The sequence below is a fragment of the Lycorma delicatula genome, chromosome 12 (assembly GCF_047948215.1).
Source record: "Lycorma delicatula isolate Av1 chromosome 12, ASM4794821v1, whole genome shotgun sequence".
NCBI classification, from domain to species: Eukaryota; Metazoa; Arthropoda; class Insecta; order Hemiptera; family Fulgoridae; genus Lycorma; species Lycorma delicatula.
The window spans coordinates 63,457,981-63,472,004 of NC_134466.1; the positions used below are offsets into that span (position 1 = coordinate 63,457,981).

Sequence of the window (14,024 nt, forward strand, 5' to 3'; positions counted from 1 at the left end):
CAAAATTTCAAAATGACAAGTTGTTTTTTTTTTAGTTTTGTAGAAAAATGTGTAGAATATTAAAATTGCAATTAACATTAGTGAATTTGTAATTTAAATGTATGAGATGATTGGCAGATGTTAACTGTGTTTCTATGAAGGACTATTAAAACATTGAGGGGTTTTAGCAGCAAAATAATCTTCTTTTTTTTTGCTATATGTTTTTGTTCATGACAGTCAGTGATGTTATTGAATTTAAAACTTTTTCGATTACTCACCAAACAAAAATTGTTTTAATAAAATGTTTTTAAAAACCGTTTATCCAGATAATAGTGTGAAAATAGTGACACCAATCACTGAGGATAATTACAAATATTATGTAATTACATGTAAATACAAATCCACCAACATCTAGAACAACCTGACGTTTTATAGATATACATAAAAGAGCCAAATCCAAACCACATTCAAACATTATTATATAAGATATATGTATTATGTAATGGGATTGATGCTAGAATCATGTTTATTAATATGCGTTATAACTATTATTTGTCCCCATTCCCATTTATACACTGATGGTCTCTTGTTTTTCACTGGTCAAAGGCGTAGTGCAGGTCAGTTTCTTTCATCTGTCTTAATACATTATGTTCCTTTAAATACAGGTTTCACTTAAAGCAAAAAATCACATGGTGGCAAACCTGGCAAATATGGAATATATTCAAGCACAATAATGTGTTTGTTGGATAAAAGCTGCTTCACAAAAAGTGCTGTTTGAACAGATTCATTGTCCTAATGAAGAATGAAACTACCTTTCCTCGGGTCAAGATTTTTTCTTAAATTACATTACATCAAAAAATGTAATGATCATGGCTTTGATTGTGAATTTATTTTGATGAGCTTTTTTTATTCTTACCAATCCTCAGAATGTCATTATGTCTCAGCATCAAATAAAAGATCCAGGTTTCATCACAAGTCATGATTTTTTTTTTAAATGATTGGGATTGACACCAAACTGCTGCAGCATGTCATTGAGAATTTTCTTACAGCATTCTTTTTGCTATGGCATACGAATTGTAGGGAATGTCACGGCAAAAACATTTTTCATGTTGAGATCCTCATACAAAACATCATGTTGAGATCCTCATACAAAACATTTCACACTAATGTTCATGGTTTCAGCTTTATTTAGACAATGAGTGGGTGATCTCAAACAATTCTTTAATAATTTTTTTCAATCCTTTAAGTAAAAGATCATTCAAGGGATTCAATGTTCTGATGTCCTTCTCTGAATATTTTGTGAAACTCAAATACACATGCACAGAACTTGTATTCTTCCTTTTAGATGTAAATAAGCATTTGACAACATTCCATCAGAGTTTTGTGTAATTTTACTAAAATTTTAAAATGGACACATTGCTCAACTTTTAAACTTAGCATTATCATATCCAAATTGTTTGTCAAAGAGGTCATAATAAGTTCTCATTGCTTTTTCTAAGAGATACAACACAATCTCATTATTTTAATAGGTACACCTCCATGTAAACATATAATGATATACTAAATGTATAGGTGTAATTAAAACCCAAACTAATAGCTGAATCCAGGATCAGTTGCAACAGTCACTGAAGTTAGGTTAGCGAGCTGTTGAAAATATTATGACATGAATTTTCAAAATATATTTATTAAATTTGCTATTTGATTTATTGTTAAAATGGTAATAGTTTTAAATAATTTTTATCAACTAACTTTGACAAAAATATTCTGTTAGTTATTTTGGACTTAATTTGAACCCTCTCAGAAGATTTTAATCGTCTAACGAGGAAATGATGTGAAGAGTATTTGTATTTTGTGTTTATGCATAAAGATTATGAAATAGTATTTCATGACTATTTATTTACAGGTTTCTGATGGCGTATTAAAATTAAAATCAATGTCTGTGATATTTGTTGCATTATCTTTATTACTTTTGTATACAAGTAAGGGACAAGATATAGTAAATGAGGTAATATTAATAATTATTATTCAAGTGCCATACATAATTTTTATAAACTTTCTGATTTTGATGTAATTTTTTACTTTCCTGCCCATGTATGTACAGGTTATATAGTGTGGCCATACAGTATACTGTGTAATGAGGTTTATTCTAATTGGGTCAAATTTTGCATATTTGGTTTATTTTTTACAGTTATTCACTTTTCATGACCCTCTATAACCAAAAAGTAATAATTTTAGCAGTGAATATTCCAGAAGGATATATATATATATATTTGTCAGTTTGTTTTTGCTTGATATCTCCAGACTGAATGGATGAAATTTGGCTTGATAATTTCTGTAAATGGTGCAGTGATACCATTTAATTTTGGATATAATCAGTCAGAGAACCAGGGAAAACCAGATTTTCCACATAATTTTTAACTCCCCTTTGGTTTTGATGGTATTTGGTCTTGAAATGCCCAAAAAGGGATGAAAGATAAATTTTCCTCCCTTTTTTTGTTGTTTCTGGACTCGGGTCACATTTTTTTATTAATTATATAATTCCATTGTATTAGTATACCACTTCAGTTATGTATTGGTAGAATTTCATTTAGGAGTTGGGGATAATGTGCATGAATTTTTCCCTTTTTTTTATCAATTAATGTTTTTTACTTATATCTTTTGGCTGCATTAACTAATTTTTATGAAATTTTTGTATGATGACTTCTGAATATAGATCATTGATGTCATTTCGTTTTGGATATAATCAGCCTAGCTGTTGGAGAGTTATGTTCACAATGGGTCCTTTATTTCCGTATCATAGTTTAACACTTTGAATCTTAAGCCATTATTATGTAATTCCTGGTACCAGAAACCTAGGCATTTTTGAAGTATTTTGAAAAAATTATTACTATCTTCATTATAAACAAATTAATAAATCTTACTTGCTTTGAATCATCACAATTTGTAGTTTAATGATATAAAAGAATTATAATTTTGTTATATTTAACAAAAAGTCATGATAACTTGAATTTGATAAAAATATTGTCTGAAAAAAAGTTGTAACAATGTTTATACGATATTTGTTCTCACAATAATGTTTTAAAATATTATAATGTTATAAAATATAAGCAAAGGATGCAAGTTTTATTTTAGTAGTAAAAAAATCACTTTCTAATTAATAAATAAAATATTTCAATATAATAAGAAAATTTTTTTTTTTTAGGTTTAATTAGCTCGTGTATGATATAGTTTGAAGCAGTCTGGTAAACATTAAGCAACCTCACAAAAGGTTGTCATCAAACAGCTAACCCAGTATCTCATCTGATTGCTTTGCAGACCCACTATTTCTCTTTCTTTTGGTATCTTTATTGGTCTTAGGCTGAAACGTAGATGTAGATGGACCCTCATCAGGAAAACTTTGGGCATTGTTAGACCTATTATCAGTATTACCATCACTGTCAGATAAATATGACTCTGCTTCAAAATTTGGATCTTAATCCTCATTGTCAATTTCTCTTTCAGATCCAGAATCAAATATTACCTCATTTAGAATTTTGGACAAATTTCATTTAAACTTATCATCAGTATCGGAATCTGACAGAAGATCATTCATCAGGTTTACTGTTTGGATTTTCTACGCGATAACGTTCACTCATACTGAAAAAAAATATTTACTTAGATTAAATAATAGATATTAGAAAATAAAACAACAAACATAGCTGAAAAAGTAAAAAGAATACACATTAGAAAAAATAATAGCATGTAAATCAAAAAGTAAACAACACTTTACCAACATAAAACATACGAATATTTTCCTTTTTTTACTAAAAGGAATAAAAGAACGCAGAAATTCTTTCACTAATAAAAATTAAACATATGTTGATATTTTAGTGAAATATCAATGTAAACACATGACAACATCAAGGACTGCCTCGAATGAAATGGCCATAACTTAGCTTTTCGCCAGCAAGAAACACATGTTGAATAAAATTGTGTAGTTTTCAAAATATCTAACAGATGGCAGTAAGAGCTACTCAGAACCATTCAAAATGAATTAAAAAATTATTGTATGTATCCTACTCATGAGAATAGCCTGCGTGCCGGTTGTAGTAGAATTAAATGTAGGATGCATGCTAACTCGGGCTTTGGTCATTCATCCACATTACTCTACACAGGCTGTACTAGGGTATAGGATTTAAAGTGTTAATATTCCACTTAATTTTCCTTCTAAGAAACAGTCTCATAAGAACAAATCATTTGGTAACCAATGCTGCACAACTTTCCCAGATTTGCAGAAAAAATTATGCAACTGTTTGATGGATTTTTATTTTTTTTAATTACAGCGTCTTACTCTTGAAAAGTCTTATGTTTACTAATATTTTACTATGACCACAATGGTTTTTTGATGATCTGACAATCTTTTTTTCCACCCTTGAAAATATGCAGCGATTTTCAAGAACAATAAGCATCCCACCAGTCTTACTAAAAATAATTTAAGGGTTGAATTGGTTTCCCATTGCCCTCTTCATTGTCACAAATATGTGGTTCAATGACCAAATTTCATTGCCAAATCCATTCAAATGCTGATGACATTCAGCTCCACATGTAACTCCTTCATTCTGGAGTTCAGGTTTATCAGAATATTATTTCTGTCAGAGAAAACCACACTTATTGATGCCACTTATACCTCCTGTGATTTACATTAGTAATGTGCAGAAAAATATTAAACAGTTTGACTCTGACTGTTGCTTCTCAGAAAAAAAAATTTCTTTGCCACTGTTTTTTACTCCCCAATTGTAATACTACATAGCATATACACTGAATCACCAAAAAGAACTCTCAGCTAACTCTAACAAGGATTAACGAATACAGATAATGTAAATATCTATTGAATATTTGCAGTTGCTGAGAACAGATCAGTTGCCCTGCAAGCGGTGGTTTTATCAATATTAAATATGCTGTAAGCTAATTGCTAAGATTGAAAAGTTTTAAAATCCAAATAAGTTTTACTCATAAATATAGTTTAATATTAAAGTGCAGAATAAAAAGGGTCATACAACTGTCAAATCTTGTGATAAAATGATGTATGGTATTCACTAGCATCAACTGAAACATCTTGAAGAAACAGAAAATGTTTTGAGAAAGATATTTAAATGAAATATTGTTTTTAAACAGAAAAACAAGCAGTTTAGTAGTGTAATGGAAAATTGGGTCATTAATATTTACAGTTTAATAATTCAACCTGTTTTTTCCCAACAGTTTGTACAAACAGTTGTCTTTTTTTCAACAATTTGTTTGTTTTCGTTTGGCAAAAACATCAGAAAAACCTGCCTCTAATTTGTATACATTACAGCATAAAAAAGATTGGGACAGGTAAACTAAAGCAACAAATTGATACAGTTCTTTCTACAGTGAAATGATGAATTATACCTATTGCTTCAACTGTAAGTTTAATATTAGAATTACTATTAGCAGAATGATAGCCTTGGTCTGCCTTTCATCTGATAGTTTCTGAGTCCGCATCCCAGCCAGACTTGGTATTTTTTCTTGGGCTATAAAATTTCATCTTTCATAAATGATTACAACTAACTGGTTAGTCAGAAGTTATTTAAAAAGGGAGAAATGAATAAATAATTTATTTTTCAGCCAAAGAAGTAACTTCAGATCTGTAGTAATGTATAATGTACATATTTAATAGGAATAAATAAACAAAGTGTGTTTACTGTAATAATAAAAACATAACTTAAAAAATTATTTAAATAATGAAATACTGATCTCTGTGACAGAGTGATAGCGTTTTGGATTTTCATTTAGAAGGTTCAAGTCCCAATCAAGCTTGATGTTTTTCATATACATATATTACAAAATTTTGAAACACAAACCTCAAGTTTATATGATGAATTAATTTATCAATCAGGAAAAAAGTTAATTATCCTATTTGTTTCAGTCGAGATATGTCTGAAATATCTTTTTTAGATTCACAGGAGATTCTCACTGTATGTTGGATAGTTTGTTTTTTTGTATGAAAGAGTCCATCTGCAGAAAGAGTATGCACTTGCCAATTGTAATTCTGATTATATACAGAGAATACTCTTTGATACAGCTAAAAGCCAGATAAATTGCTGTTTTTAAAAAGACTGATTTTCTCTGTTTTTAAACGGTTTTTAAAAATGGTGTCCTGCAGTGGACAATGAAAACAAGTTATAAATAAAATACATAATTACTTATATTTTATATTTTTGTTGTGATGTTTATTTATTAAAAAAAATAAAAAACTTTACTTACTTACAATCATGCTATTATAGATTAGCCATGAAAAGTTTTTTTTTGTATGTCACCTGTAGGTGACATTAGGTTCTAATGTATATTTCAATGTAAATATTTTATGTAAATGTAAATCTGATACAAATTTTTGTTTCCATATAATAAAAATGAAACAACTCTTCATAACAGATAAAGTAAAAATTATAGTTAATATTATTCAGTGATTCAGTCAATTTTCTCCATTTTTTTATAAAACAAACTTCCTAAGCTAACATGGCTTGTGTAAATGCAAGACATTATTATTATTATTATTATGTGATTTTGAATTATTTACTGAATTTTTAGCCATCTTTCTTGCTGTAATTTTCAGAAACTTTGAATAAAATTATTCACAACTTTCATTATTTGAAAAATTATTAACAGTGATGGTAAAGTTGTAAAATCTTAGCAGCACTATTATTTTTCTATGAAATAATTTCATATGAATATTTTTTTAACAATACTTTTTTTTGTTACAGATAATGCTCATTTGGAGAAATTCATATAATTTGCGCTTGATGGTAATACATCAGATGCTAAATTGTCTGCCGATGATCATGATCATAGATACTTTGATACACAAGATAGAGGATTTGAAGATGGGAATACTGATAACGAAAGCAGTAGTGATTATAACCAATGTACTACATCTAAAAATGGCTTGTGCCGATGCATCAGTGACAGCTGAAAGTCCACCACAAGGAAGAGGCTTCTTCTGGAAGAAAACTTTGAAATTTGATCTGCTCTCTCTTGTGCCAGATCATGTGGAGCCTCCTATGAATCCGCCTAACTTACCTCCCTGAAGAATATCTCAGTAAAAGTACCTACCTCAAGATATATATATATATATTACGCTAAGTAATCTCATCAATCAAAGATATTTGATTGATGAGATTGCTTAGTGTACAATATTAGTGTTGGAACCATGCATTAAATCATTGATGTGCTGAATTATCGCAAAATGTGTTTGAGATGAGTTCCAAGATAGTTGACTCAATCCCATAAATATACCCGGATTCACATTCATTGTAAGCTCAAAGATCGGTCTGAAGCAGAAGTTAATGACTTTCTATATAATGGAACGTGGATGCACCATTTTGAGGCCAAATCCAAATGGCAAAGTCTTGAGTGTAAACATCCGGATTCGCCCACCATAAAAAAATTCAAAACTCACATGTCAGCCGGTAAAGAGACGTTGACAATCTACTGGGACTCACAAGGCCTAATTTTTAGTGACTATTTAGAAGAACAACAAAATACGGTGAACAGTGAGTACTATTCTAACATGCTCCAATAGAAAGTGAGACCCACAATAAGGTGAAAACATCAGGGCAATCTCAAAAGGTGTGATCTCTTGCTGACAATGCGCACCCCCACATCAATCAGAGAACAGGAGTAACACTCCTGTTCTCTGGAGAAGGGGAGAAGGGAGAAGTTGGATTGGAGATGTTGCCACATCCTCCTTAAAGCCCAGACCTCACCCTGTCCGATTTCATTTGTTTTACACGTTCAAAGACGAGTAAAACACCTGTTGTGTTTTTACACAACAGGAAGTTTGATGACAATGAAGCAGTCAGAAAAGCATGTACCGCTTTTATGACCGCTGTTAGACTACTTATTGGGTTCGAATAGAAAGCTCACAGATTCTAATAGAATAGAAATGGTTCTAATCGAATAGAAAGCTCACAGAATGGTGGGACAAGTTTCTAAATATTACTGGGACTATGTTGAAAAGTAGTGTAAATTTCATTATTGAATAAATAATTTTTTCTGTACATCACTTTGTCTTGTTAATTATTGAACATCCCTCGTATTATAGATGTACAATGATTAGAGAAAAGTAATCAAAAAAACTTAGTTAGGAGGTTAAAAAAGAAAAGTAAGATGTGATATATTAAAATATTTATCAATTTTGTTCTTTTTAATTGTATTTTTGAAAATTACCTTCATATTTGTTTGAAATAAATAGATGAACTTGACTGTAGAGGTATGTTCTCTTCTTATTCGCACTGACATGATTTATTGGAGTTAATATATATTGCAAGATAATTTTTATGGTATTTTCTTAGTTATTCTGTTTATTCCAAAATAATTTTTACTGCAGAATTTAAAAGCTTATAAAATGGTTTGATTATTGGCTGGTCACAATTATTTTAACTAAAGATGGAACCCAGCCTCAGAATCAATGCTGCCGATGGTTGAAAAAAGACTCCAAATGTATATAATATTTCAAAAGAAAAACAGATAGATTAATTTTGTTCAGACAATCCCTATAACAGTATAGTATTTAGTATTGTATCGTAGAAATTATCAATTTATGATACATTGGTTTACATCAACAAGCATATATATTAATCTAAAGCAAAGATATTTTTGAATTTATTTTCTTAAAAATGTAATCTGTGGTTATAGAAAGAAAAATATTTTTATAATTTTTTAATCATTTTAATTAAGTAAAAAATAAACTTTTTCAGAACTTTTAAACAGGATTTAATGTTTCAGGGAGAAAATTTACGAATGATGTTATGGAATTGTTCATGGGTAGCCAAGCCAGTTTGGTTTAAAAAATCTTTACTTATAATGATGACAGTTGCTGAAAAGCAGCTTATTGTTAAACCATTTGGTTTGTACAATCTAAATCTTCAAAATTATTCAAAGGTATGAATAAAAAAATTGCCAACTTTGCTTTTGATAGATTTTTATTTTAAATACACAATTGGTTTTTAAATATTAATGACTTTGTTATGTAGTATGTGTAATAGAATTACAGAAAAAAGGTCAAAATTTTCAATAAAAAATTGATCAAATGATGTTTTTATCTTAGAATTACTCCCTATTAAAAGTATAATTGAGAGAAATATAAAAATCCTTAGTAAAACCTTTTGAATCCCAGTTGACTCTGTAAAATAATATTTTATTATAAAATTATACTGTATATAGAGAATTTTTTAAAGTTTGCTAAAAAAAAAATTAAAATTTCTAGTAAAAATGTTTGGGTCTTATTTGACTCTGTTACTTGACTGCTACCTCGTAAAACATTTTTAATAACAGTCACTACCTTAAAAACAAATAAAGAATCAGAAAATATGAAAAACAAAAAGAAAATGTTTAATTCGTAAACCTCTTTTTTTAATAATGCTGGAATATATATATATATATCTGTAAATCTATTTCCTTGCTGACCACTTACTGTGTTGATTACTTATCAACACACAGCCCATACTGTTGGACCTAGAAACTTGAAATTTTGTATGTAGCTTCCTATAGGGGTGTAAGCACCCATTAAGGAAGGATCTTTCAAAATTCATCCCCTAAGAAGGCGAAAAGGGGTTATATCCACTACAGACAGGATTAATTCTTTCCTGGTTATCATGATAACAGAAATATAATGAAGTAAAAAGATCAATTTCTTTTTCTTTAATGAATATTTTTAATATAGTTTGTTTTAAATTTAAAATCATCTGATTAAATTTCACATGAATCCAAAATGGGTTAAAAATGTTGAATGATGAGAATATGGTTCCTCATGAAGTTGACCCCAAGCAGGGTGATTCTAACAATAAATAAGTAAACATACTTTAAGTGCTTTATGCATGGCTTCCATGCATAAATCAGTAGTAAGACATTAACGACTAGAATGCAAACAGCGCTGTAGATTGTTTTAATATATTATTATTATGGTAATTAACTTATATTAGCGCATTTAGTGATTGTTTATTAGCATAGTTTTGATTTTTTATTTTGGATGTTGATATTGGATTGTCAAAATGTAAAAAAAATATGCCTTCAACAAAGAGAAGTAATCTTATTATTCAAATACTGTTAAAAGTATCTCAGTCCTCTGTAACAGTTGAAGAAGCTACGTGTGATTCTTGGTTAGCTGCTGAACGAGCGCCTTACCCATACTCAAGCTGTAGCTTTGTCTACAGCAGAAGCATATCAGAGCTTCTCCATCAAGAACGAGGGAAGTGTTGGAGGAAAGAAAGCTTTTCAGGCTTTAATTTTTATTTATCATTATTACTTTCACAATTATGAGGATAACAAAATCAGCTGGTTTCAAGGGGGTGGAGCTCCCACGCAAGATGGGAAGGGTGAGTGAAGCCCTGTACTACCCTGACTGGCTAGTGTATATATAATCAAATATTTATGCTAAATCTCAACCTTATTGGTCACTGGGTTTTTAAGATATAAGACAAAAACTGTTTAGAAACAATGTTAAATATCCCCATCCGTAAATCTGAACCACTTAGAAGTTTGGAATTTTAAATAAGTACTTTAATTCTAAAGCTCAATTTGAGTTGGTAGGATGAGAGAAATTCCATTTTTCTCATTCTTGTTTGAGTGGCTAACTTATTTGGATTATTTCTCCCAGACATTTACGTTTATTGACTTTACTGATTTTCCATATTTTGTATTTAAGGACTTATTTAAATTTTTGAGTTGGTCTTGTGTTTAGAGTATATTGCAAATTAAAAAAAAATATTTTTGCTTAAAATATCATCTTTAAAATATTTTCTTGTCTGCGGTAGGAGAATGTTCAGTCTCTTTCTTGACTTTTATGAAGAAAAAATATTCTGATGCCATCACATTTTTTTATCACTTCCTAGAATCTTTTAGTTCTGTACTTGTCAGTATGGATTAAGCTCTACCTAGCCCTAGACAAAATAAAAATTTGGGACCCCTCATTTATATAGGTTACAGAAAACTTCAAAGAAAAATTATAGGGTAGTTGGGGAAATTCCCTTTTCAGCATTTGAAAAACAAAAAGAATTAGACATAAGACAAATATTTGTGTTCTGTCTGTTGGTTAATGTGGCCTTAGTATGAGGTAAATTGAAGGTTTTTCTACTTAAAAAGATATATATAAAATATGTTAATTCTGGGATTTCAGACCCTTAATTCGATTTCCGTACATCAGGGAGTAGACAATTCTTTATGAAAATATGCAGCAAACAGCTGGAAAAATTAATAAAAACAAAAAAAAGAAAAGATCTTTCCTATCAGAATAGGCTGGTGGAAAGATTTTTTAATTTTTTAAAAAGTTCTATAATTTAATAAAAATGGCTGCAAAAACAGTATGGCCCTTTCTCATTAATTCAAAGTATTGTGTTCACTCAATTACATGACAAAAGTTCCTTGTATGGTTTGATATTGCTGGTGACTAATATTCTTTTTAGAAAAGATTGTTGTGCATTTATAAATTAAAAAAAGATTATTTATTTATTAAAATTTTTAAATTTGTATGTATCATCTAAATGATTCATAGTTACAGGTGTCAACAATGATTTGTCAACCTCATTTTTTTATTTGGAAGACTTGTTTCGATGTTTTAAGAAGCCCCAAGATATGTTTGAAATTTAATGTTTACAGTCCATTCAGATAATAACTTTTGTAACTTTCAAGTATTTTTACATGACTGACTTCAGATATAGATACATTTTAACCGTATTAACCGTGAAGAGGATAACAATGAGTAGTCCATTATTTCAAGCTAGTTCATTAATAAAAAAGAAAATCAAGAGCAGTAAAACTGTATTTGTTCAGTTTTGGTAATCTGTAGGAAAATTTGACTTTTGCCAGTACGCATTTAAAAATAATTCCAGTGTACAATCATGTACACTGTAATTTAATTGATCAAAATTAAAGATACGTATTTAGATATGAATGCTTTAAAATATACCAAGTAAGGTGTTTTAAAATATATTCTGGACTGTATATTTTGTATAATGGGGTCACTTTCAATTAGTTTTGTAAGTCAATCTTTATGTTTGTAAACAATCATTGGTAGATAAAATCAACTTTCTGAATCTACTACATAAAAGTAACTTCTTAATAAAAGCTAAGTTTTTATTATATACTAACTGATTGAACTCCCTCTGCTTGCCCTTTCCATTTAGCCAGGTGGGTCCATATCTTAATCCCTTGTGTTCATTATCCTCATGCTTGTGAGAATAATACTGATAAATTACAATTTATAAAAACTATCAGTTTATACAACATAGTAATTTCTTCAGAGCAAACAGCTTGGTCTTACAGGACTTGAAATTCAGAGATCTGAAACATGCAGGTTCAACAATTGTCAGTTCCCATCCTAAAAGTAGTAGTTAACCAGATACCCGTCCTTCATACGGATAAAAAAGCATTTTGCACAGTTCTTAGGATCATCCAACTAATACCACTAGGAGTTGACCATATTTCATTCCTCGTTTTTTTAATTTTTATTTTATGTTTTTTAGTGAAGTAACTGGAGGCAAATGCAGTCAGTCGTATTGCATTTGCACACATAGTAACGGTGGCAATGTCTGTTGGTTGAGCTGCCACACAGTACATTTTCACACATTTAATCTACTTATCCCAATAACCGAAAGACATATTGAAAAAGACAGAGACCTTTTTTTGTAGAAAATTTATTTTAAAATACTTAACCGGTCTCCGAATTTGATTTGACCTACAGTTTGGCCATAATAAATCTCAATATTGGCAAGGAACATGTACTGGTTATTATTGCAAGTCATTAAAACAATCGCTACATGTTCTTTCCAGGTAAAATCTGTTTACTTGCTAAATTTCAGCCAATCGGTTATGTAGGTTTTGCATGAAATATTAGTACAAACACTACTAGATTTTTGTATGAATACGATAACAGATAAATATATATATATATATATATAAACTGTACTGTCTGTTTTTAAATATATAATAATTTATTTGCATTATTGCAAAAAGTATATCTTAAACTAAATATAATTTGTAATTAGTTATTTTGTTATTACAGGTTCTTAACTCTGCATTCTCATTTTATAATTTACTTAAATCATTTAAAAAAAGCTGATGTAAAAAATACGTTAAAATTTTATCAGATCACATATTGATCTCTTGTTAAGTATTTACATAATTCTTCAACATTGCTATCAAAAATCTTTTTAATTAATTTTTATGAATTTTTTAATATATGTACATGTGAAATTTACAATACCTGAATTAGATAAGGGCACATCTTTAAAATATATTGGAAGCACACCAGAATTGACAATTATCTATACACATCTAATCTCCCTCCCTTAAAAAAAATTAAGCTTTTCACATGTATGTCACTCAATATAATAAAATATCTAGGATGATATACCTATTAATATTAATCACACTTATAAACAATAATTTACGTAAAACACAAAACAGAATTTTGCACATATTATTATTATTATGCTTTTACGGCCAACATGGGACCACTTAAGTCAATTTTAGTTGGATCTTTTCTGAGAAAAGCGTGTTATTTTACTCTTTCGAGCTGCCCAGTATTTCTTCATCCGTTCAGATCTTGCTTTCTTTTCTTCATCCGTAAACACCCTCTTCGTTGTATTTTGTCGTTTGTCTGTCTTTTGTTTAAATCTAATGCTTTTATCTTTTAGCTTTGTAATTTTTCCAGTTTTATTCTGTAGGTCAGTCAGGGAAATTCCCAATTCTTTCATATCTTCTCTAATTTCTTTGATCCATCCTACTTCTAGCTTTTGGAACCAGAGCTTTTCAATGATATTTCTTGACAGTCTTGTTTCCGGTGTTTTTGCACATATATAGTGATAAAAAATATATATTTTTAACATATGTTAAGCTATTATTCATACAGAATTTCAAATAGTTTTAAGAAATGTAAGATGTTGGTTGCTGATATCTAAATTACAAGCAATATACTCATGATTAACGAATCTTTTATTCTGATCAATGTATAAAAATACGTTATAAAAAAATAATGTCAGGTGGAACAG

The 14,024-nt window shown here is 29.4% G+C and overlaps 1 protein-coding gene across 9 annotated transcripts in view; it reads left to right on the forward strand.

Annotated features, from left to right (window-relative positions):
* The window catches only part of LOC142333090 (uncharacterized), a 66,732-nt gene extending 53,618 nt beyond the window's left edge, over positions 1-13,114 (forward strand). For 6 of the 9 annotated variants that reach the window (XM_075379926.1, XM_075379930.1, XM_075379931.1 and 3 more), the window contains 3 exons: positions 1,883-1,984; positions 6,741-7,081; positions 8,764-8,903. In XM_075379926.1, the coding sequence (XP_075236041.1) occupies positions 1,883-1,984; positions 6,741-7,064 (426 nt within the window). In that variant the 3' untranslated portion in view covers positions 7,065-7,081; positions 8,764-8,903. Of the gene's footprint in view, positions 1-1,882; positions 1,985-6,740; positions 7,082-8,763; positions 8,920-13,036 lie in introns of those variants that run through there. The other 3 variants (XM_075379928.1, XM_075379927.1, XR_012758521.1) reach the window with 3 other exon arrangements.
* The last annotated feature ends 910 nt before the right edge of the window (positions 13,115-14,024 follow it).